This window comes from Macaca fascicularis, chromosome 1, assembly GCF_037993035.2.
Source record: "Macaca fascicularis isolate 582-1 chromosome 1, T2T-MFA8v1.1".
Taxonomy (NCBI): Eukaryota; Metazoa; Chordata; class Mammalia; order Primates; family Cercopithecidae; genus Macaca; species Macaca fascicularis.
The window spans coordinates 102284615-102311397 of record NC_088375.1 but is presented as its reverse complement, the minus strand read 5'-3'; the positions used below and the strand labels follow the sequence as shown (position 1 = coordinate 102311397).

General features: G+C 37.9%; 3 protein-coding genes and 1 long non-coding RNA gene across 4 annotated transcripts in view; 1 reads left to right on the top strand and 3 right to left on the bottom strand.

Annotated features, from left to right (window-relative positions):
- The window catches only part of LOC123575526 (uncharacterized), a 189399-nt gene that overhangs the window by 9391 nt on the left and 153225 nt on the right, over positions 1-26783 (bottom strand). The window lies entirely within an intron of this gene.
- On the top strand, positions 2256-3230 carry OR6K6 (olfactory receptor family 6 subfamily K member 6). Its single transcript, XM_015455135.3, has one exon. The coding sequence runs from the start codon at positions 2271-2273 to the stop codon at positions 3228-3230; it is 960 nt and encodes a 319-aa protein (XP_015310621.3). The 5' UTR covers positions 2256-2270.
- LOC102133588 (olfactory receptor 6N1) lies at positions 9166-12627 on the bottom strand. The gene has a single exon (XM_015455132.4). The coding sequence runs from the start codon at positions 11550-11552 to the stop codon at positions 10614-10616; it is 939 nt and encodes a 312-aa protein (XP_015310618.1). The 5' UTR covers positions 11553-12627; the 3' UTR covers positions 9166-10613.
- Positions 21517-22690, bottom strand: OR6N2 (olfactory receptor family 6 subfamily N member 2). The gene has a single exon (XM_074039907.1). It carries the CDS (start codon positions 22572-22574, stop codon positions 21621-21623), a length of 954 nt encoding a protein of 317 aa, XP_073896008.1. The 5' UTR covers positions 22575-22690; the 3' UTR covers positions 21517-21620.

The window sequence follows — 26783 nt, the reverse complement described above, 5'->3', positions numbered from 1 at the left end:
TATTCAATGGCTTAGAAAAGAAAAACATAGGAAGGACAGAGAAGTGGATGTTTTAGTCAGAAGACAACTCCCATCTTTTATACCTTTCCTCTTAAAGGTTCTGTCTTTCTGCTGAGCACTGTTGCTTTTTCCCTTGGAAGTTCCCTTGCAAGGGAACAAGTAACTACCTTCCTCAAAGTTTAAGGTGCAAGGCAGAGGCATCTTTTAAAATGTAATTGTCCTAGTCTGACAGGAGAATCGCTTGAACCTGGGAGGCAGAGGTTGCGGTGAGGTGAGATTGCGCCATTGCACTCCAGCCTGGACAGCAAGAGCAAGACTCCGTCTCAAAAAAGAAAATTAATAATAATAATAATAATTAATTTTCCTAGTCTGAAATGAATTTATTTGTATCTGCTTTCTACCGATTGAAGAAACCATGTCAACTTTCTCACCTCACACCCAAGACAGTCCTAAATATACTGAGGTACTCAGAGTAGAAAACAGATAGAATGGCCAATGAGTCCTGAGCTATATTTCTCATTGTGACACTCAGGATAGTCTTGAACTTCTACAGCAAAGAGACCTGCATCCAAGTTATTGCTTTGGATCCTGGCTATGTAAATGTGGACAAGTTATTTCTTCTCTCTTGTTCTCAATTTTTCTAGCTGTAAAAAAAATGGCAACAATCTCTCTATAATAGAGAGAAAAATGAGATAAAATATGTAAAGTAAAATATGTAAAATGCCCAGGATCATGACCATAACCACTACAAGGCAACATTTCAATAACACTAATTCATTTCTCTTATATGATTCATTCTAGGAGCTTTCAGTTCCCTTGTGGAAGATAATGCTGATAGGCAAATATTTAAAATGCAAGGACAGATGTATTAGATGTCATGAAAGGGAAAAAATAGTACTCCTCTTAAGAGTCAGAAGAAAGAGTGGTTACTTTTGGCATGAAGGATCAATGACACTTCCACAACAATGGGGACATTTAGTAGATATTGACACCTAGGATTCCAATAGGAGGATACCAAGAAAATGGAAGGAAGGAATGGCATAAGCAAAAACAGAAATGCATGACATTAGTCTTATATGGTTGAGCTACTGAAAATGTAGCATACTTGGCTCCAAAATTTGATGGGAACCTGATTAGAGAAGGCAATGGTTATCAGAGGCTAATACTTTGGAGCTTTATCCCTGAATGTTTTTGAAGAAAATAAAAGAGGGGCAGTAAAGAAAGATGCTGGGAATATTCATCTGTAGAATGACTCATTAGAGGTAAAGAAGATCAGTGAAAAAGAAGATAACATAGTCAACATGAGAGGTAATGTTAATTGCTATCACTACATTTAGTTAGCCTTACAAAAAGTTTAGTTGCCTTTTAATCCTCACAAACAGATGTTGGTTTGATTCCCATTGCAGCTGATTTCTGTGATACTTCTTTCCCAAGGCAGCCATAGTTACAATAAAACTAATTTTTAAAATTTCAGAACGATTTTCTTACTCTGGCTTTTAGATATGGCCTTCATGGGAGGGATGACGTCTGTGGAGATGGAATTATTTGCTTGACCAGAAATCAATGGCCATTAATCAGCTGCAAGGCAATTCTGGAAAGATTTTTAGTTGGAGCAGCTATCAATATCAACAACTGATATGGGAGAAAGAGAGAGGGGAGTTACAGAGAAAGCAGAAGATGCAAAAAGGAATATTTTCTGATTTCTGAGTGCTTACCATTGGATGAGGAACAGACATGCTACTATGAAACCAACAGAAAAAAAGACAAGGCTATAAAGATGAATTATTTAGATAGGCTCAGGCTAGATATCAGTGCTGGGGAAGATGGGCAGCAACATAAAAAATTGCTGGAAAAAGAGCTCCAATAATGTATGTTTAAATTAATAACTTTTCTGAAGAACAAGAGTAAAAAAATAGTTTTAAATGAAGGTACAAATTTTAAGGCTAAAAACAGAGGGACAGAAGCAGAAATTTAAAAATGACCAAACCTGCAGAAAATATTTCCAGATAATGAAATTTGTGTGTTGCTTTGCTTTTTGCACATCAGTTGAAGATGTTTACCAGAAAACAAAAAGGTATTTAGGGGTCCAATAGCAAATATTTCAGATAATTTTAGAATGGACGTAAAGCTTAAGAGACATTTCTAACTGGTCTCTTCAGGATTCCAGAATCAAGTTGAGTAACTCATTACAGAAAGGAATGAAGCAATATTCAGTGGGGAATCAACATTCCAATTCTAGGAGTCTCTTGTTTCCTCTTCTGTCTTCACAGATGACACAGTTGATGGCCAGTGGGAATCAGACAATGGTGACTGAGTTCCTCTTCTCTATATTCCTGCATCCTCAAAGAGGTGGACTCTCATTCTTTATTCCCTTGCTTCTCATCTATGGATTCATCCTAACTGGAAATCTAATAATGTTCATTGTCATCCAGTTGGACATGGCCCTGCACACCCCTATGTATTTCTTTATCAGTGTCCTCTCCTTCCTGGAGATCTGCTATACCACAACCACCATCCCCAAGATGCTGTCCTGCCTAATCAGTGAGCAGAAGAGCATCTCCGTGGCTGGCTGCCTCCTGCAGATGTACTTTTTCCACTCACTTGGTATCGCAGAAGGCTGTATCCTGACAGCAATGGCCATTGACAGGTACCTAGCTATATGCAATCCTCTCCGTTACCCAGCCATCATGACTCCCAAGCTTTGTATCCAGCTGACAGTTGGATCCTGCTTCTGTGGCTTCCTCCTTGTGCTTCCTGAGATTGCATGGATTGCCACCTTGCCTTTCTGTGGCTCCAACCAGATCCACCAGATATTCTGTGATTTCACACCTGTGCTGAGCTTGGCCTGCACAGATACATCCCCAGTGGTCATTGTGGATGCCATCCATGCAGTGGAAATTGTAGCCTCCTTCCTGGTCATTGCTCTATCCTACATCCGGATTATTATGGTGATTCTGGGAATGCACTCAACTGAAGGTCGTCACAAGGCCTTTTCCACCTGTGCTGCTCACCTTACTGTGTTCTTGCTATTTTTTGGCAGTGTGGCTGTCATGTATTTGAGATTCTCAGCCACCTACTCAGTGTTTTGGGACACAGCAATTGCTGTCACCTTTGTTATCCTTGCTCCCTTTTTCAACCCCATCATCTATAGCCTGAGAAACAAGGACATGAAAGAGGCTATTGGAAGGCTTTTCCACTATCAGAAGAGGGCTAGTTGGGCTGGGAAATAGATACAGATCCTGGAGACTCTAAAAAGCCTCTTGGAAGAGCAAAATGTCACTGTTTACTTATCTTTTCCATGTCGACCCTCTTTTCCTATTGCTACAGCTACTTGTTCTATTATTTTTTAAAAGAATGATAAACTGCTATCAGGGGAAAACCCCACCCCCAATATTTATCATGGGTTCTTTTCTTTCTATTTCCCTAAGAATCTTGGCTGGTTTGAGAAACAAAGGGAAAGAGTACAAGAGAGAGAAATTTTAAAGCTGGGTGTCCGGGGGAGACATCACACATCGGCAGGATCCATGATGCTTCCTGAGCCATAAAACCAGCAAGTTTTTATTAGCGATTTTCAAAAGGGGAGGGAGTGCACGAATAGGGTGTGGGTCACAGAGATCACATACTTCACAAGGTAATAAAATATCACAAAGCAAATGGAGGCAGGGCGAGATCACAGGATCACCAGATGGGGCAAAATTAAAATCGCTAATGAAGTTTCGGGCACGCATTGTCATTGATAACATCTTATCAGGAAACAGGGTTTGAGAGCAGATAATCCGACCAAAATTTATTAGGCAGGAATTTCCTCATCCTAATAAGCCTGGGAGCACTACAGGAGACTGGGGCTTATTTCATCCCTTCAGCTTTGACTGTAAAAGGCAGCCGCCTTAAGGGGGCCGTCTATAGACCTACCCTCAGGGTGCATTCTCTTTCTCAGGGATGTTCCTTGCTGAGAAAAAGAATTCAGCGATATTTCTCCTATTTGCCTTTGAAAGAAGAGAAATATGGCTCTGTTCCGTCTGGCTCCCAGGCAGTCAGAAGTCTTCTCTCTCTTGTTCCCTGAACATTGTTGTTATCCTGTTCTTTTATCAAGATGCCCAGATTTCATATTGTTCAAACACATACACTCTACAAACAATTTGTGCAGTTAACGCAATCAACACAGGGTCCTGAGGAGACATTCATCCTCTTCGGCTTATGAAGATGATGGGATTAAGAGATTAAAGACAGGCATAGGAAATCATAAGGGTATTAATTGGGGAAGTGATAAGTGTCCATGAAATCGTCACAATTTATGTTCAGAGATTGCAGTAAAAACAGGTGCAAGAAATTATAAAAGTATTAATTTGGGGGACTAATAAATGTCCATGAAATCATCACGATTTATGTTCTTCTGCCACAGCTTCAGTCGGTCCCTCCGTTTGGGGTCCCTGACTTCCCGCAACAAACTGCTGTATACAGGCTGTGGATGGTAAGTGGATGGCCCGTTTACGTCAATGCCCATACTATGCTTGTGGTAGCTGAAGCAGTATAGATGGACTCTCTTGCTTTTAACACAGGTTGGCTTCCTCCTTGCACTCTAGCAGCGAGGCTCCTGCTAGTCTCTTCAGTGACGTGACATGCTAGTGGAGCCGGGAAGCAGAATAGAAGAGGTATGACAGACAAGAAAGTTCTGAGAATTGCTACTGCTAACTTCCCCAATACCCTTTCTGGAAATGCATCCCCTGTCATTTGGCATTCCATATAAATAAATCGTTTCCTGATACTAGAGATTGGTCTTCTCCACTTTTAGCTCCTTTAATTCCCAAACTCATTTCAGCAAACGTGAACTGATTATGTACATGATGTGTTACAGAATTTTAGACCCCAAGGGGTTCCACAAAAATTAATAACAGTCTACTACATGTCTTGAGCACATTACTATTTAAAATATTTTCACAGGTATAAATCCTCTTGAAATCTAAAATACCCTGAAGTAAATGGGTCAGGGATCACTATTATTTAAATCTTGAAACTAAAGGTCACAGAATAATGACCTGCCTAAGGTCATATACATAGTGACAGAGCTGGGATTTAACCTTAGGTACTCTACTGTATTCTCTGTCCCCAATAAATATATAAGTTTGTGTAATTTACTTGATGTTCAAAAAGCTAAATTATGCAAACTTCTTTTCCCCAAAGTTTAATGAAACCTTACCAGTTTTCAATGAGTCCTAGGAGTTAATGATTCTTTCCTCCATGAATTCCCCAGCCCTCATGTGATTGTGGCATCATGGAAAGACTATGGGACAAGAAGATTTAAGGACCGTATTTTATACCTTTTTCTGACACTAAGTTGTGCCATTTTGGATGATCCACTTAATTTGCTGGCCTTTAGCTTCCTCTATAATTATGTGGTTGGATTAGATCAGTGATTGCTCAAACCGATCATTAACATTTGTGGTTCAGAAAATCTGAAAGTGAAGCCTGGCCTTTTGCATTTCTAAAAATCTCCCAGAAAATTCAGATGATGGGTAAGATTTAGGAACAGCTGTGCTGGATGATCACTAAGATCATTTCTAGTCCTGAGGCTATTTAATACTCATTTTTAACAATTTCCTAACATGTATTATCTCATTTATCATCAACAATTCTATTTAATAAATATGAACGTTTTACATGAGAAACATGATACACAGAGTTGCAATAACTAGTCCAAGTACACAGAGATAATTATTTTGAATCTAAGGCAGAAATTCATTATGTCTGGTCCCAGAGCCATGTCTTTATTGACCATGATCTCATACCTAGTTCACAGGCTTTCATCCTAATCCCAAAACTTAAGAAAAGTTCTAAAGGAAATATGGTATTCAATAAGTAAATGCAATGACAAATTATCATACGTTAAGTGGTGAAAGAGTTTATTCCTCGAGTCATCAAGATTTATTTATTTTTTAAAAGTTTGAGTAGAAATTCTATGGCACCCTGTTAGGTGCAGAGGATTCACTTAGTGGCTATCATATGAGTGGTCTTGCCTTTGGAGGCCTTGGAGTCTAATGAATCATTATTGCTGCTATTAATGAGAATGTCATTACCCATAAAATTTAATGTTTTTCTTGTCATGAGATAAGATAATCCCTATGGACTCATTGTTCCCAACCCTAGGCCATTTTATTTCCTCTAAACCTTCTGAAGTTTTTTTGTGTGTGTTTGAAACCTCTTTAGATGTGTACCCTTTTTAATTCTCTTCTCTCTCTCAACCTCGCACATTGATTCTTTTCACAAAGATATCCTTAACCTTTATGACTGAACCTCAGAAATAATTACTTTTTAATACTGTTGCCCCCAGCTTCTCAACCTGGTTCCAAACTACTGCAGTCTTTAAGAAAGATTCCTCACACTAATATCTCTGGCACTGATTTTAGGACCAATATTGGCCCTTATTTTGATATGTTTTTTTTTTCTTTTTGTTTCTCTTGCTATTAATATAGTTTTGTTTGTCCCACATCTCTCATTAGACTAAGTAGGGGTTCACTTATAGCAGAAACGTTTTCTCATCCTTCTGATTGCCAGAACACAGTATATAATTCTGCAGATTATCTGTCAACTATCCAAGCTTTGTTCTTGGCTAGTGCACCAACTGACTGACAGGTTGGGCTGGCTGAGAGAATTGGTGGATCAAGGCCTGTGGGAAGAAATGAGATAGAGTGAGAAGGGTCAGCCTTTGAGGTCAATGATAAGCAATGCACATATCGGCCTAAGATAACAGAAGGAGAAGGAGTAAAGAATGGAAAACTTGCCACCCAAGTGGAAACAGAACTCAAAGGAGCCAGGCTAAAATAATAAGTCTATCCAGATCCTTCAGTACTTTATTTTTAGGTACCCCTCTTAATTTCTTCTTAGTGCCAGCCTTAGTTCAGTATAGGGCTCTCTCCTATTAGTTTGGCATTCTTACCTTTTCCTTAAGGTCATCTGTGTAAAAGAATAGTCATTTGTCCTCATTTGCTCTGAACCTGAAGTTACCTTGGAAGACATCTAGTTCTGTCTTCAGGTCTTTGAAGAATCACCACACTGTCTTCCACGATGGCTGAACGAATTTACACTCCCATCTACAGTGTATAAGCATTCCTTTTTCTCTGCAGTCTCGCCACCATCTATTATTTTTTGACATTTTAATAATAGCCATTCTAACTGGTGTGAGATGGTATCTGTTCATGTTCTTTGCCTACTTCTTAATCGGGCTGTTTGTTTTCTGTTGTAAATTTGTTTAAGTTCCTTATAGATGTTAGATATTAGACCTTTGTCAGATGCATCTATACCCAAAGGAATATAAAGCATTTTTTTAATAAAGACACATGCACATGTATGTTCACTGAACCACTATTCACAGTAGTAAAGGCATGGAATCAACCCAAATGCCCATCAATGATAGACTGGGTAAAGAAAATGTGGTACATACACACCATGGAATACCATGCAGCCGTAAAAAGGAATGAGACCATATTCTTTGCAGGGACATTGATGGAGTTGGAGGCCATTATCCTCAGCAAACTAACACAGGAACAGAAAACCGAGTACTGCATGTTCTCACTTATAAGTGGGAGCTAAATGATGAGAACACATGGACGTATGGAGGGGAACAACACACATTGGAAACTTCCAGAAAGTGGAGAGTGAGAGGAGGGAGAGGAGCAGAAAAAATAACTAATGGGTGCTAGGCTTAATCCCTGGGTCATGAAATAATCTGTACAACAAACCTCTATGACACAAGTTTACCTATATTACAAACCTGCACATGTACCCCTGAACTTAGAATAAAAGTTAAAAAAAGACATCTATTTTTTTCTACATCTAAATATGTGAACTCCTCATCAGCATATGACAAAAAAGGTAATTTAGCCTCTGCTTGAACATTTAACTAAGGTGGCTTTCCCATTGTTAACTAGTTCCAATAACCAGAAAGCTTCTCTTTATTAGAGTAGACTTAAGGTCTCATTAAGACTGAGAACTTCAAAATCCTAATGTCTAAAGATTAATCATGGCTTTTCCACTAACCAGCTTTACAACCTTGAAAACTGACACAGGTGTTCTGGGTCTTAATATTTCTATCTATATTATGGGAGTTTCCTAGATTGTAAAGACTATATATATAATATATGTTATATATATAAAATCATATATACATATAAAAATACTGAGCACAGTGCCTATAATGTTTAGCAGTTATTTTTTACTATTGTTATGAGACAACAATTACTTATAGGGCCAACATGTTGGAAAAGTCCAGAGGATGCTATTAAATCTTTAGTTTCTGCTTTCTGAAATCCTAGTAGCAATAGCTGAGTTCCCCAAATTTCACAAAATGACTTTCTCAGGGCCAAGAACTGAAACCGTTACATAATATTTTGATACAGACAAAACAGCAATTTACCATTTCACAGGTAGAAAATGCTATGGTTCATGCCTGTAACACCAATTGTTTAGGAGGCTGAGGAGGGAGGATTGCTTGAGGCCAGGAGTTTGAGGCTGCAGTGATCAATATACTCCAACCTGGTCAACAGAGTAAGACCCCAACTCCAAAAAAAAAATAAAATAGAAAGAAATAGAGTCCCATTTATGATGCAGCATTGTTCCTTCATGTTAGAAATTTATTAACTTTCATAAGACACAGTTATTTTTATTTTGGACTTGGAAAATTATCAGTCTTGTAATTGAATGCTTTAGTGAAAGAGTCAAAAATTCTCAGAGTATGAGGTTAAACGATGCTTCTCTAAAACTGGGGCAAAGAACATCATTCTCTCAGTTTAAATCATTTTCTTTAAACAGGGAGGGAAGTTCCAAGGAACAAAGCAACCCTGGCAGCCGCTCAGCCACTGCATTTTTGTTTCCAAACCCATAACCTGGTTGTTATGTTTTAAACTATTACTTTTATATCTTAGTCCTTTTCCTTTCCTTCCCTGGTCCTTTTAAAGATTAGAGAAACCTAGCCTGGAAGGATGAATACTTTTCTTAATTCAGAGTCCCTGACTCTGACTTACTCAATAGTTTTGGCAAGTTGTTTCATCTACCAAGTTCTGAATTTCTAATATTTCAGAATAGATACAATAGTTGCTATGCATGCTTTCATAAAAATGGCTAACTGACTTATTCTTCAGTTTTCAGTTTAAATGCAACTTTCTCAAGGAAAGAATGCATGTTTATCTTAATACTACTTCCTGCAATTATAATTAATTATAACTAATTATAAATTAATTGTAATTTTAACATTTATATTCTCAACTCTTTTAAAACACCCTAAAGATAGGACCTGGACATATATATGTCTTGTTCATTGCTTTTGTAGGGCTGACACTGCGTCTGATATATAGTAAGAGCTAAATAAACGTGTTAAATTGAATGTATGGATGGATGAATACCTTTAAAAGTGTGGTGTTAAAAATACTTTGTGATCTTCTTAGGAAGTTCTATAGAATTCAAAGATTTCTTGTAGCTAATATTTGATCCTCCATTCGTGGAAGGACACATAAAGAATACATAATATTAGCTATTAATTAAATCCCCAGATCTTTCATATGCTACACTTTAGAATTATTTTTCACATGTTTCAAGAAATAATTAGCCATCTCTTAAATAAAGAAATGGTCTAACGTAAAAGTAATCCTATTTCTTGCCACTGATTCGACTCCCATACTTTCTTACATTACACTGGGCATAGATATTAGGACCACTAAGACAGGTACATGAAACTTGTCCAAACAGAACTGTGACAAACTATACTTTTCAAGTACACTATACTTGTATACTATACAAGTATTCCATCTGGCTAGTTTGCTCCTTTCCTTTGGGGAAAACACCTGGAAAGTATTTTTGTTTATTTATGTTTTACTAGATATTGTTCTAAGACTCAGAGTAATGATGAGAGGTCTTGCAGAATAAAATAAAAATAAGTCCTTATTTATTTACTATCACCTACATGTCAGACACTGTGCACTGTGGTTTACAAATCTTAACACTAATATTCAAAAGACTCTTCAAGAAAATATCGTTATCAAATAATGAAATTAAGACTCAGAGATGCTAAGTTACTTTCTAAAGATTAAGTATTTAGCAAGTGACTGAACAAAATATGATTTAAATCCAGATATATGTGAGTTCAAAAAACATGCTTTTTTCTACTGTACCAGTCTTCTCCACATGAAATGATTACAAGTGGTACAAAAAACATCATGAATTTCATATTCTAAATTTTATTTAGCACATTTTGTTTAGGACATGACTGACTATATTTACATTAAGTGAAGTAAATTTGAAAAATGCCTATATATATAAAATAGGTAAGACACAAATTTTAAAAAATCCTAAGTATGATACATAAACATCTGAGTTTTGAAAATCACTGCACCACATCATGTTGAAGGGATGTGTACTTTCCCTAGTCTCTGGTCTCAAACCGAATGTGGCTCCAGCAGACAGTATGAAGGTCGCTGTAACACTGAAAGTCAGTCAGCACTTGCTGCAGCTGCACCACCCCACATAGAAAAGCACTGAATTTTTGGTTTCTCGTCTCTGGCCACTGTTGATCCCTGCGGTCACCATACCCTCAGGTCCAGCCTTGGCCTACTCCCAGCCCCAACTCATGCCAATATCCCAATTCTCTTTAGCTGCCTCCTCATAGCCTCCTTGATCTCCTTGTTGCGCAAGCTGTAGATGAAGGGATTGAGGAAGGGTGTGAGCACTGAGTAGACCACTGCCAGGGCCCGGTCATAGTCCAGTGAGTAACTCTTCCTCAGCCGCACATACATGAAGAGAATGCTCCCATAGAAGACGAGAACCACAGTGAGGTGGGAAGCACACGTGGAGAAGGCCTTCCTCTTGCCGGCAGCTGAGGGAATTCTGAGCACTGTGCAGATGATCCGCACATAGGAGCAGAGGATCAGCAAGAAGGTGGCTAGGATCTTGCATGAATTTATAACAAAATCTACTAGGACATTTATAGACGTATCAGTGCAAGCCAAACTCAGTAGAGGAGGGAAATCACAAAAGATGTGCTGAATGCGATTAGGGCCACAGAATGGGAGGCGTGAAATCAAGGAAATTTCAACTACTGGCCCAGCCAAGCCTCCCAACCAACAGCCAATGGCAATCTCTGCACAGAGTGTTGGGGTCATGAGGGTTGGGTAGTGGAGGGGCCGGCAGATGGCTAAATACCTATCGTAGGCCATAGCTGTCAGGAGATAGCACTCAGTTGCTCCAAGGGAGTGAAAGAAATAGATCTGCAGGAGACACCCAGAGAACGAAATGGTCTTTTTCTCACTGAGCAAGTTTGCCAGCATCTTAGGGATGGTGGCAGCTGTATAGCCAAGCTCTGAGAAGGAGAGAATGCTGATAAAGTGGTACATGGGTGTGTGAAGCTGGGAGTCCAGGCAGACCACCAGGAATATCAGCAGGTTTCCCAACATAGTTGTGAGATAAACGAGAAGCAACAGGAGAAAGAGATAAATCTGGACTCCCTGGAGATGGGGGAAGCCCAGGATGATGAATTCTGTTACCTGGCTCCAGTTCCCTGTGTCCATTGCTCACCATTCATGTCCCTAGATGTGAAGTGTGGAAGGACAGGAAAGAAAGTTGAACTATAGAGGTTCTAACAAGAAGGCAACCCTCAAATTACTATTGCCCTCCCTTCACTCACCTCCAAAGTAAAACCCTCTCAATAAATGCTTTGAGAGGTCAACATTTCAATTCCATGCGTCCCTGCCCTTCCTGTCAACAGCCTCCTTCAGACTATTCACCTTTATGTTTAGTCTTCCCTGACTAACACAGCTCATTTTTGGCCTTCCTAATCCATCCTGTAACCCAGTTGATTTTCTCAGTAGAATCTATATAGATTTTAGAAATTTAAGTGTTTCTAATCCAAGGTATATATTAACATTTATACATATTGTTCATCTAAGATACAAATCATCATTTATACTGATAATATATTGATACTGTACTGGACCAAATAGATATAATTTGAATATTATTTTCTAACTTCTTATTTTAATTTGTTTTCTTCTTCAACTTTCTGGCTACCAAAGAATCAACTATTTTCCCTTCTGCTCCCTCCTATTCCTTTATGAGAACTCAGGTCTGCTAGCATCTTTCAGGGGCATGTAGGTCAGAATTTGGACCTCTTTTGGACACTGGTGAGAGCTCCAGTCAAAAATAAGAAGGTTGTAGTAAATAAAAGAGCCAAAGAAAGACAGGAGGAAAATCTATATTTCTGCATTTCAATTTCAGACTGTGGCCACTTCATCAATTCTTCCTGCCATTTCCCCCTCTATCAACTTCAAATGCTCTTTTCTGGTTTATTGCTTCTGTAGATATTACATATACATGCTCTGCTGTGTTGAAGTCCATGTAACAACAATTGAGTATTTTCAGTACTCTAGGTATTATACTTAGAACAGGGACTAAACAGATAAATAAAATGTGACACCTGATGCTAACAAACTAATATTCTAATACAGAGTATAGAGAAACAACTAACTATTATACAACTCTTTCATGGAATACTCTATCAACGTAAAAACCTGCTATTATTCTCATTTACTAAACAAACAACAAAGCAAGAGCCTTAAATTCTTTCTCTTTACTCATCCCACAGCCACTGCTCTATTTCTATGTCCCTAAAAGAAAACTCTTCCAAGAGTCGGCTATATGCATTGCCTTTAATGTCTTTCTTTAAGTTCCTTCTTAAACCCACTCTAATTAGATTTGCATTACCACCACGCCATTAAAACCTCCTTTCTCATAGACATTAATTATCTAAGATTTCCTGGATCCAATGGTCATTTCTCACTCTTCAGCTTATTTCGACTATCTATGTATCTTGACAGTGTTGATTTATCCTGCCTGTTCACACACTTCCTTCACTTGATTCTCAGGGTACTATACTTTTGGTTACTTTCTATCTTATTAGTCATTCTTTCTCATTCTGCATCATTAGTTTCTCCTCCATGCCCCACCCTTTCAATGTCACAGTGCCCATGGTCCATGTTTAATCTTTTCTTTCCTCTTCTATATAAACTCAAATCATCTGCTAATGCCATCCAATACCAGAGCTTTAAACACTATAAATGTGTTGAAGACATCTAAATCCATATCTCAGGCAATATTTTTCTCCCCTACTCCAGACTCATATATTTCACTACCTACTCACATCTCCTCTTGTAAGTCTAAGAGCCATCTCAAACTGAACTCCTGGGGGCTCTACCCCTAGTCTTCCCCATCACAAATGATGGCAATTGCAATCTTCCAACTGACAGACTAAACTCCTGCAGTCATCCTTGTTTTTGTCTTTCTCTCATATATCCAGGAACTGACTGTGTTTTACCACCTTGGTCCAAGTCACTTTTATCTTACCTCTATTACTGTAATTGACTCCTAACAGATCTCCCTACTTGCATTTGTCCACTTGTAGCCTCATCTTAACACAGCAGAGTGATCCTGTTAAATTTTAAATTAGGTTCTGCATTTCCATTGATCAAATGTGTTCAGTGACATATCATTTAACAACCTTTGCTGTAGCTCTTTTCTTCTTCTTGAATCTCTTTCACCATTTGGATAGCTCTTTCATTGATTTTATCTTTGCTCAAATTTCACCAGCTCAACTACCTGGGCCACCCTATATAACAGCAGTGTGCCTCCATCCTTACATCCATATTCCGTACTGCTATTGCCTTTCTCTACTTAACTTTTAACTTTTTTTCCAGAGGACTTATCATGTTCTAACCTGTAAAATGTACTTATTTCTTATTCCTATTGTTTATTGGTTCTCTCCTCTTTGAGAGTATAAGTTCCTTAAGGGCAAAGATTTTTTTCTTTTCTATTTTGTTTACTGGTGTATGTCAAGTCCTTAGAGCCATGTCTGAAATATAGTTACAACAACTCAATAACTATTTATGTAATTAATATGCAAATCAATTAAGATAACTGCTAATTTGCATATGTAGTAGGAGTTACGAGCCATGGGCTGGATATGGAGATAAATCAGGAAAATTTCATAGAACACAGACTTTATTATTATTATTATTTTTGGAGACAGCATCTCCCTCTATCACCCAGACTGGAGTGCAGTGGCAGGATCTCTGCTCACTGTAGCCTTGACCTCCCTGGCTCATGCAATCCTCCCGCCTCTGCCTTTGCAAGTAGCTGGGACTACAGGTATGCGCCACCACGCCCAGCAAATGTTTGTGTTTTTGGTAGAGACGGGGTTTAGCCATGTTGCTCAGGCTGGTCTTGAATTCCTGGGCTCAAGTGATCCGCCTGCTTTGGCCTCTAAAAGTGCTGGGATTACAGGCATAAGCCACCTTGCCTTGCCAGAATATATAATTTTTATTTGAAGTGAATAAAGTGTCAGAATTTTTTAGATGGAAAAATGAAAAAACAGTATTTGAAACAAAAGGGAGTGCTTGTGCAAAGGCCAAGAGTTACAAAAGACACCGAGTCTTCTCTTTCTGCCTTCCAGTCTTCTTATCATTTCTTCCCTCTCCAGGATCCTAAAATTAATCCAGACTAACTTTGTTTACTCTGATTTTTCTTGGCATTTTTCTAAACCTAGGGAGCATGTCCATCCCATACACAAAAGCCTTTCTCAATACAAGACTTAATATAGGATGTTTCTCTACTAAGATTCCAGAGAACTACTTCTGGGCCAAACTTTTATATGGATGATTTTGCTTTAGCACAATTGCTTTATTATCCAAAATTTCTTTGTCTTAGTTTTTCTCACTGCATATCCATGTCTATCCACTGCCCAATTCTGCCTTCTGTTTCCTTGGAGTCTTGGATGCATACCTGCCTTCTATAAAGGATTATCCCTAAATGTCTACTTCTTCTCAGACCCTTATTTTCTAGATGTTCTACATTCCTTCCCTTCTAAATATAAATAAAAGGTTCTATTCTAGAGCTGCCTCTTTCCTTCTCTGGCCTCCAGTCCCACTCACAGATGAGTTGTCTAGACTCTGAACCCTTAACTAAATTTTCAGATCTACATAGATGGCTGGTCAGAAGATTGAATATGAGAAGCCAGTATCTTGTCCTCTCCTTTCTAAGAAGGTAAAGTTTCCACATAACTCCAAATACTTATTATCACACTATACATTGTATCATCACTCATTAATGACCAGCTATTTTTCACTCCCTCCATACTCTGCCTAAGCAATCAAAGTCACCAGGATCAGATCAAGTATTATTTTCCATGGAAAACTGGCACCCCCAACTCCCTCATCTTACAAGTTCACAGTTCTCAGAGGTTTGGACCATTTCCTTCTCTTCTTCACACCCCCTTTAAGATGGCAAAAATACCGATGGTTTTCCCTTTTTTAAAAAAAATTTATTTTATTATTTCTAATTATGATTGTAACTTCTAGTACAGATAAACCTTAAGTTAGTGTTGAAAAAAGCTTTAGGAACTATGCCTCTCTAGTGGCCCCCATAATTTTGGATTTCATTGGATTGTTAGAATATCTTAAATGTATTATATATTTCCAACAGTTCATAAAAAGAAAAGACCTTTAAATATCACAAAAAGGAAGGCTAAAATAGAAGGATAAATCATGTGTATCAAACTTCATATTGTACTTATGTTTCTAATTTTGATTCAGCCCAGCAAAAACTGATATCTTCTCACTCATAAAGGAATTCATGTCCCCACAAATGGGCATCCACCCTCTGCCTGGATTTACAGCACTGGAAGCTTCCTGACCCATAAGACAGTTCTCTCCATTTTTGAAATGCTTTAGTTTACAACTATCCCTTCCAATGACCAGAAATCTGGCTTTCACCATTATTCTTTGCTTTGCTCTGTGATACAACCCTACTGCTCTGGTCCAGAGTCATGTTTTCAAATACTCTTTTCATCACCATTATAGCAATTTCAGTGTTTGCCAAGTGAGTTTCTGTATTTAGCCTAGACTGCTTTGTTTGCAGTGTACCCTCTCTAGAAATACGCTTTATCTTTTATCAATCTGAAGACACTTGAACCATTTTCTAGCTCAAGTCTGTTATTTTTTCCCCTAACCATCTAAGTTAAATACTGTTCTTTCACACTTCTAAATTCTCAGTAGTACTTTCTCACTGTCCCCCCAAATATATCCTGTAATGCACTGCAATTATTTTCCATGCATATGTCTTATCACTCCAAAGCAACTCTCTGTGAGCTTCTTGAAATTAATGAGGAAACTTCATACCATGTCGTACCTCCTAGAGTACTTAGCACAATGCCTGATATATCAGAGTTATGGTGGGTAATGAAAAAGAGGGTGATCAAGATGACTTGTGTATCTCTTCCACTCATCGGTTACTCATCTACTCCCATTTCCTGATATTGGAATCAGGGCTCTCTTAAAACCTACCACATATACAAATTTACATTTATCTTACTTAGGTCCATTGAAATCCTAGTTTATTCCCCTAATTCTAGAAAGCTTTTAGAATATATGCCTTGAATTATTTTCTTCAGATACCACAGCTGCATTATTCATAGTTCATAATTGTTTAGGCATAGGGCCAAAGATCTGGGGGTGAGAAGGGGGATACAATTTTAGAGATTATCTCACTCAATGTCTTCATTTAAAAAAAACAAACAAACAACAACCAAAAAAACTGGGATCCAGAAAGGGGAGAAGACTTGTTCCAGTTTACACAGTTAATTAAAAATATAGTCAATTTACTAATTTTGAAGCCAGACTCTTCACTATAGCATTTGAAAAGCAGAATAACTGTTTTTTAAAATAGTTTCTGTGTTTGAATTATGTGTTTTATGGACCCTGATTATTCAAAACCTCTCCATATTTCTGAATCTTCTAGGTCTCTTAGTGATCAGGCTAAGAAGGAATGTGAAGATGAAAATACCTGCTTGATAAAGTCTTACCTAGAGATTGATGCTGGGGAGGGCTCTGCTACAGCTTAACTCTGGAAGCCCGGCCACTACTCAGAGTCTAAAATTCAAAAAGAACTTCCTGCTCACTTCCTATGTCTCATTTGCAGTATTATACCCAGCCACTCCAGGGGCCTGGAGGGGTTGAAGTTTATCACTTTGATGGAACCTGTGGGAATAAGTTAAACCATAAAACAAATTCTTCTCCCATAAAACCTGGATTCTTGATAGGGTTCTTACAGAGGCAGAAGCCCATGGGCCTTCTGAGCAGACCTCCTGGGGTCACTAAAGTGCTCTCTCAGGAAGGGAACTGACATACAGCAAGTTCATTAGCTAGTAGTCCTTCATTACCTATTAGTTACTACAACAATAACTACCAGTCCAAGTTGAGATAGAACATGTCTCAAGGCAATTACTTCCTTTAGTAAACAACAATAACTGGTGTGAAAACTAGGTTCAAATGGGTTCCTGTATTGCATGACTTGGGAGTAAGCATACAACTTTCAATTATGATAGGATCTTTATAAAATGTAACTGACCTTCTCTGACCCTGAAAGCGTGAGGACAGGGAGACACGGAGGACATAAATACGATTAAGGCCGACTCCTCATCTTGTCTGTTGCTCATATTTATAGCAGTTATATGTTGTCTTACACACTGCATTCTCCTCTCCACTCTAATGTTACCTGCTCCGTAAAGAGTGCTGCTTCAGAACCCTGGATTTCAGTTCCAGCCATTCTTCCAAATACTTATGTGACATTAGGCACTTCATTAAGCCTTGGTTGGCAATACTGCCAGAAGGGTGGATTTTAAATATTCTTGCCACAAAATAAAAATGATAAGTACTATATGTGAGGTGATTATGTTAATTAGCCTAATTTGAGCATTCCACTCTGCATACATGTATCAAAACATCACATATATAATTGTTTGTCAGATAAAAATTTTAAAAAGTATAAAGAAGATTTACTTTCCTCATATAAAAGTAATAATCAAATGTGATAATGTAAAAAGGTACTTACAAACTATAATATAAACTATGAGAAGAATTAAATAATTTTTGTCACTTTCCCCATCCCACCCACACTTTCAATATTCTTCATCCAAGTTTATATTTTTTTTCTATCTCCTACTTTCTTTCTGGAAGATTTTTTTTTTCAAACTGAGTTGCAAGTATTTAATATTTTGTTTGTGGTAAATAGATTTTTAACTAATAACATAATTTTTGAGTCAAAGTATTATTTTGTTTTTTGATTTGTATACATAGAGTTTAAGTAATAATTTTATTTACTTAATGACTAAAGGTTTATTCAAGTTTTCTAAATCCCTATAAGGCAATTAAGGGTTAAATAACCACTACCTTTTAAATTAAATTTTCCACCTTGTCAGTTTCATTTCAATTACTTCTTTTCTGTGAACTAGAATATCATCTATTCCTAAAATATGTCCATCAATTCTTCTAGAATATCATCTATCCCTAAAATATGTCCATCAGTTCTGCTACCCTCCCTCCAAATGTTATTCTGTCTCTACTTGTGTTGGGGTAAATGTTTAATGACTGACTTTCCTCTAACAAAGATTCTCTACTTCATTGAACTCTAGTTCTCTTTTTGACTAAACCTCAACCTTGGCTTACAAAATCTACAGACTGTCAGCAAAAATTATTTCATCCACCCTACCCACCTTCCCTCCCCCACCACATGTATTAAAAGACTTAAACACTGACATAGTTTCTAAGAGCTCAAGGCCATAGATGATCCTAGCATCTCTTTAAGTGCCTGCCTGAGAAAATTCAAAGCTACCAAAATAATTTATGTCTATGTGTGTGTGTGCGTGTGTGTGTGTGTTTGTGTGTGTGTATATATTTTTATATCTGTATATTACTGATTAAATCTGTCCTTACCACTTTAGCGTCTGCATTGTTTAGCTTTGACATAGCCTACCATTTTTAAAAAGGCCCTGATTTATAACATTTGCTGATTGGCATAGTGCTAATACTCCCACTGTATCTGATTCCAAGCTATTGGTGCCACAGAATTTCTAATAAGTTGTCAATCATTTCTCAAAAACTATGAGCAGACTTTAGCACATAACTGCCGGTCTTTTTTATGTTATCACATGACTTGAACCTGTAACTCCATTGACTTCCTCAGTACTAACTAACCTCTCACCCTCTTGTAATGTCTTTTACCACCACTGTTCACAGAAAATGACTGTATATAGCAAAAATAGTAGCAATGTACTGTGTGTTTATTTTACAAAAATATATGATAAAATAGTGTGGATGACAGCAGGGAGGATTTGGAATAAAGGACATACATATATGTGCAAAGGTTCTCTACCTAGTTCATGAATCTGGTGAGACAAAACACATAACAAATCAAGAAAAGCAGATTTGTTACTCATAGACAGGCAGCAGTGAGAAACAGAAGCCTGGGGTTCATGACAAGCCCATTCCCACAGCTCAGGAAAGCTGCCCAGACTGAATGGACTTTTACTACACATGCCCCACATTGCACCACAGTGGAGGGACCCAAAAAGCACTAGTCTTTGGAAAACAGATAGACAGTTAATTATAAACATACATTTATCATGCGTCCTAGCAATCCTACACTTATGCATTTTCTCAAATGACATGAAAATGTATGTTTACACATAACCATATCATGTTAAAAATGAATATTATCTAGAGATAGCTTACCGGCCCACCAAAGTCTGTGAGTAAAAAAATAAATACAGATCCAGAAAAGATAACCTAGTATGATGCACAGTGACTAAGTAAGGACCAGCTACCAGTATTATCCAAGGACATTCAAAAGGCAGATGTAGACAAGTTGAGGTGGGATGTGCAGAAAACAGGTGAGTACAACTAGGGAAGACCAATGCATTCTGTGGATGAGTGAGTTTCAGTAATGATTAGAATCATTATGTCATTGTTAAAGGCCAAATATGTTATTATCTTACCCAGGTGTGGGTAAGATTCATTACATGTTTCATTCATTACACTTGCATTGAATACTCATCCTATTTAGGTGCTGTGCTAGATTCTGGACATACAACAAATTAGAAAACTGAAATAATTTGAGACAAAATCTAGTTTATAGATGCTTGTAGGAAAGAATGACAAACTATATGTATCTATACATACATAAATGTCCACAAACACATAAATTGCCATACATATTTTGAAGAGAAGCAAAACACACTTCAGAGATAAAAATGAGTGACATAAATTAGACTGAGTGTTCAGAAGTCCTCTCAAAGCAGACATCACTGGAAATTGATATTTGAACAGAAAAATCACACAATTAAGAGGAGTGAGCCAAATGAAATATTGGGGAAAAAAACAGGGTGAAGATCGGGAAGCCAGAAAAATCCGTAATGTATTTGAAGACCTGAAAGGATAATCAGGTAGCTAGGGAAGAGGGAGGTGAGGGAGAAGAGGTATGAGTCTATGTTGGAGAGGAAGGCAGGGAAGAATTTTGTTTAGCCTTATAAAGTATGGTGAGGCTTTGAATTTTATCTTAAGGGCAATTGAGAATTTCTCATGTTTTTATAAAATGGTATATACAATTCAGATTTCAAATACATTACTTTATATTTTGTGTGGAAAATATATTAGAATAGAATGAGAGTAGGAGAAAGGAATGTGGGTAGAATATTATTATATTAATCCAGTTGAGAGATGTTGGCAATTTACATCAGGGTAGAAACATTAAAGTGAATAAGAAATAAATTGATTCAAGAATATATTTTGTGAAAAGATTGGCATACATTAATAGTTGGTCACGATTATGAGTGGAAGAAAAGGAAGCAAAATAGAATATTTAAAATTTTCTAGAAGAAACACAGGGAAACAAAAGCATCAAGATTTCATGGTTAGAAATTTTAAGAAATCAATTTTGACATGTTAAGTTTTAAATTATTAAGAATTACAATCCAGGCACTGTTGATAAGTGGGAAGTTGAATATATAAGTCTAAATCTCAGAGAAAAAATGTGGTTTGGAGATAAAAATTTAAGAGCCCTTGTGATAGACAGAGATCATATTTAAATCCATAAGAATAACTCTGAGTATCTAGGGATATAGCACAGCAGGACAACAAAGGCTGGGAAAGACTCACCAGAAAGATAAGAAGAAAATTGGGAGGTAATGATGTCATGAGATTTAGGGAGACTTAAGGAGTAAAAGCTAAGAGAGTTGAGGAATAAAAACTGGTTGTCTGTGTCAAGAGTTCAGGAGAGAGGAAGGAAAAGAAGTTTCTGATGAATTTGGCAGCATGGAGGTCAATAATGGCCTTCACAAAATATTAGTTGGAAGGTCTGAGCCAAAATAAGATTGGAATAAGCTGAGAAGTGAATATGAAGTAAAGAAGAGGAGATATGGTGTTTTGAGAAGTTTGACTGGAAAAAGGAGCAGAGAAATTGATCTCTAGCTGGATGCATATGTGTGGCCAAGGAAATATACATGCTTATTTTTTAAAAGAAGAATGTAGATACTAAAATATTCTTAAATGCTGACATAAGTGATCAAGTAAAAAATGGAAAAAGTAGAGATGTAGAAAATGAGAAAACCATAAAGAAATGAAATATTTGAAGAGGTGAAAGGAAGTGAAATTCAGAGCACGTGTGATGATGGGAAGATTATTCAAGGCCAAGCTAAAGGGACATAGAACTTTTATGAATTGAACATTGAGGTGAGAAAGGACATTGGAAGAAAGTCAATGGTGAGCAACACTAGCTTTATCTCTCTTCTGGAAGATGGTCCTCCTGATGCCTTTAATGACTTCCTTGTTACGAAGACTGTAGATAATTGGATTGACCATTGGTGTTAGTACGGAGTAAACTACAGCAAGTGTTCGGTCAAGGGTCAGTGAATAGCTCTTCTTTAGCCGCACATACATGAAGATGATGCTCCCAAAGAAGATGAGGACTACAGCAAGATGTGAGGCACAGGTAGAAAAGGCCTTCTTTCTTCCCGATGCTGTTTTTATCTTCAGCACAGCCCCAGTGATCCTTGCATAAGAAAACATGATAAAGAGGAAAGTGATAAGAATTATGAAAGCATTAGTGGCAAAGTCCACCAGAATGTTAGTGGACGTGTCCTTGCAGGCTAAGCTCAGCAAAGGTGGAAAGTCACAGAAAATGTGTTGGATTTCATTGTAAGCACAGAATGGGAGCTGGGAGACCAGGATGACCTCAGAAATGGGACACAGGAAGCCACAAATCCAACAAGCAGCAGCCATCTTGGCACAGAGTGTGGTGGTCATAATTGCAGGGTACTGGAGGGGCCGACAAATGGCCAGGTATCTATCATAGGCCATGGCTGTAAGAAGGTAGCATTCAGAAGCTCCCAAGGAGTGGAAGAAGTAGGTCTGAAGGAGGCATCCTGCAAAAGAAATGGTTTTCTTCTCACTGAGAATATTAGCTAGCATCTTAGGGATAGTGGTAGCTGTATACCACAACTCCAAGAAGGAAAGCACACTGACAAAGTGGTACATGGGTGTGTGCAGAGCTGCATCCAGTCGGATGACTGAGAAGATGAGCATGTTGCCACAGATGGTGAACAGGTATGCCAACAGCAGCAGGACAAAAAGCCAGCCCCTGACATAGCCCACACTGGCAAAGCCAAGGAACACAAATTCAGCCAGGCTTGAATGGTTGTGTTGATCCATGGGAGGCTGAGGTAAAGAAGGAAAGAAGAAAACATTGGATTGATATGACTGCTGAATCCAGCCAAAACTTCATTTCTCTCTCCCTCTTTTTAACTTAAAAGTAGCACTAAAATTACTACTATTACTCTCACTACTATTACTATTACTGTAAAAATAGTAATAGCTAACTCTTCTTAGCACTTAACTATTCATCAAACATTTTTACAAGTGTCTTGCATTCAATATTTACTTAATTTGTATACTTCAATGAGATAAGCACCATTGTTTTGCCTATTTTGCAAATAAGAAAATTCAGGAATAGAGAGAAAGAAACAATTAGAAGACTTTTCTATTTCCTATAGATACTATTTCAAGGAAACAACATTTAGACCATCCTCAAACATTCTAGCTCTGTACTGTATGACTGTTTGCAAACATTCTAACTCCTCTTCCCAGGTCATAGTTTTTCCTTCAGTTAAGTCTTAAAGAGTGAATTTTGGGCATGAGATTAATATAGTAGCAAATCTTTTCTTATTGTTCAGTTCAGTTCATATTTATTGAACAAATATGTGTCAGGTAGAAAGAACATAAAATTCAGCAACGTACAGTCTCTGCCACCAGAAAGCTTACAACCCTATAGAGAAGCAGCCATCTCAATAGGATTTGTAAAGTACGGAACACTTCAGAGTGCCTGAGAAGTGGCTCATTTCTCAGGCCCGGATGACTGAAAAAAAACTTTTAGAGGAAGCCCATAAGATGAATTTTCCAAGAAGATGTGGGATCAGCTATGTAAAAGAGAAAAAGAAATATTTCAGACAAAAATAAAAGCACTGAGCAGCAAGCAGCCCACGTTAAGGAAACACATGTTCCCCTCTATGGTAAGCAAACTGGGAAAGCTCACTCAGTGCTTTAAGACCTTAGCTCCATAGATGTAGGGCATAACTGAAGAATGTTTGCTAGATGAGTGACCTGGTCAGATGTAGACTTTTAAAACATAACTAAAATTTAGCTATTCTGACCTCAAGCTCGGAGATGAAGGTGTGAATTTGCCTTGTGGGTACTGCTGACAGGAAGATGGGTTAGGGTGGTTAGCGTGTTTGGTGTAAGAATGCAGATTCGGCCGGGTGTGGTGGCTTACGCCTGTAATCCCAGCACTCTGGGAGGCCAAGGCGGGCGGAAGTCAGGAGATGGAGACCATCCTAGCTAACACGGTGAAACCCCGTCTCTACTAAAAAATACAAAAAAAACTAGCCGGGCGAGGTGGCGGGCACCTGTAGTCCCAGCTACTCCTGAGGCTGAGGCAGGAGAATGGCGTGAAACCAGGAGGCGGGGCTTGCAGTGAGCTGAGATCGCGCCACTGCACCCCAGCCTGGGCGACAGTGCGAGACTCCATCTCAAAAAGAAAAGAAAAGAAAAGAAAAAGAATGCAGATTCAAAAACAAACATGATAAGTGGCAATAAACATGCATCTTGTGTTTTCATAAAATCAATTATATAAATACAGGTGAAAAGTATATAGCTGGCTTGGTGAAATTTCATACAAAATACTATTCTAATTATTCTTAAGCAAAACATGTAACAGATGCAAAAAGAAAACAACAAAAATCACAATGCAACTTTAAATGCATAAAATGGCAACCAGTGCCAGTCACACCAGACCCTGTGTAGATCATACTGCAGTTGAAGAGAACTGCCCAATTCTAGTTATCATACTGACAAACCAGTCTCTTGCTTATTTTCATCATCCTAACACTCGTCACAATGGCTGTCACATTAAAAGTATTCAATAAGATATTAATAACCAAACGAATTAATTTAAACAATTCATTTAATAATTAGTAGACCAATACTTTCCCTGCACCTCTACCGCTCACCCAACACCGAGCATTTCTTTCAAACTCAAATGCCCTGCAGTAGAAATAAACTTCTTGGTTTGATATTTTAGAATTTGAAATTCATTGGAAGCAGTTGACACTTAAAAGACCCTTCTTGATTCTCTTCTAAACTAAAGAGACTGTACATTCACCTCTCCAATTACGGGAGACAGATATGTTAAAAAAGAAATTCTTGCTTCATTACATTTCATTTTCTTCCAAGTCATCTCTCTTCTTTTCTCCATCTGGGAACTGCTTCTCATCCTTCAAAATCAGATCAAATCTTAACTCCTTAAATATACTTCTACTGAATCCCTCAGAAAAAGAATTATACATTCCTTTTCTATGCCCTCATAATATTTACATTTAGCACATTGTTACCTTTTTAACAAGTCTGTCTTCCCCATAAATTGTTAAGATCTTTGAGAGCAAATGTAGTACTTCATTAATTATTATATATTTTCCTGCTGATGCCTGGAACAGTAAGCATAGAATTGTGAACTCAATTAATGTTGTATTCTAGCCTAAATTTAAGTTACATTTTCTCTATTGCACCTGAACACATCCTTTTTGTTGTCTTCTTAGCAATTTAAAGCTTACAGTATTCTAATAAACTTAGCTTCTCAAATTTAGTCTGGCCTCAATTTTCCCTAATCCTGTTGAAAGACCCATCATTGCTCCCCCTGACTCAGAGAAATTAAATTCAAGAAATAGTTTTGATCATCTTTTGTGTGCAAGGAACTGTTGTTGGTAATGTTTCCCCTTTATACCAGTTAGATTTTCTGATGCCAACTGTATTTGTAGATCAAGTAAGGTCTAGCAAACATAATAATTTCAGGAGCACCCTAAAGGCCTCTGGACCCCAAATTATTGCATGACCAAATGTCTTTACTCTTCCAAATAGAAAATCTGTGTAAGGCCTTCTCTAGGATAAGCATTTTCAAATGCAGCTTCTCCTGAGAGAATACAATATAAATGCTCCTCAACTTACAAAGGGGTTACAGCCAATAAACCTACCATAATGAAAATAAGTTGGAAATGCATGGAATATACCCAAACATCCTATGTTAGCCTAGCCTCTTTTACGTGTGCTCAGAGAACTTGCATTAGCCTACAGTTGGGCAAAATCATCTAACACAAAGCCGATTTTATAATAAGGTATTGAATATCTCATGTATTAATCTGTTGAATATGTATTGCTTTCATATTACTGTAAAGTAGAAAAAATGTAAGTAGAATTATCGTTCATTGGAGACTGTCTATACCTCTTTAGATGTTCTCAATCACAGCCTCTATTTTACAAATAATTGTTTAAGAAACCTCTACTTTCTACCATCTGTGTCAGCACTTGACCAATCTGTGACAGCACACACATAAGATAATTTCTTGTCTCTCAACGTTTTAAAAGCAAATGTTTGCTAAACTCTTGGTTGTAGAATGAAGTAAGAATCAAATGGAGGGAATGGTGGACAAGATGGCCTTCAAAGTCTCTTCCAAATCTGATACTCTAAGATTATCAAAATTGAATTATTTCAAGTCCCAGTTGCTTAACTCACATTTTCACTAAACTGATTGTTGGATTTCAAAGTAGTGCCTGTTTTCAAGTCCCTTATTATCAGTCCCACCTTTGCAATCCCTGATCAATACAGTTAATGTGCCCCCTAGTTCACCTACCAACCACTGAACATCATTCAGTGTCTGCTTTGATCTTGCCTGGATCAGTATATGTGTGGGAGATGGACACTGGATCTATAAGCCCTTTCTCCTTTATAGCAAGTCTCATCCTCCTGAGGCAGAGTCCCCAGAGCTAACACTAACTGTTTTGCCACAGTGACAGAAGGAAGGGAGACCTCCAACCCCAGAGGCAGGTGAGAATCAGGCTCAGGAGAGACTCCTGGGAAGCCAAGTTTACCTCTCACCTGCCGAGGTGGGCTCAGAAAAGTCTTTCCCAAATGTTTGCTATCTCATCACCCTCCTTTGCCACTCCTATTCCCTCATCACTAGTGACTTCCAAACCTAGACTCTTGGGCTCTGGATCTGAAAACATGACCCTAATCCTCCCAACACTCTTCTCACAAACACATGCACTCTCACATTTCTTGACTCATCTCAGAAATCCAAAGAGACACTGTTTCCCCTCATCATTTTAGCCAATTACTTTTCCTGATAATGTGCTGAATCCCACCTAATACTCTTCCTTTGAGAAGCCTCTCTGATAAGAGCTGCCTGTTCTTAAAACAAACAAACTGGGGTTGTGGAGCTTCAGAAACCTTAATTTGAATTGTAGTTCCAATTAAAGACCTGCTTACCTGACCATTTGCCAAGCAACACATATTGTTCTAAGCACAATGTATGT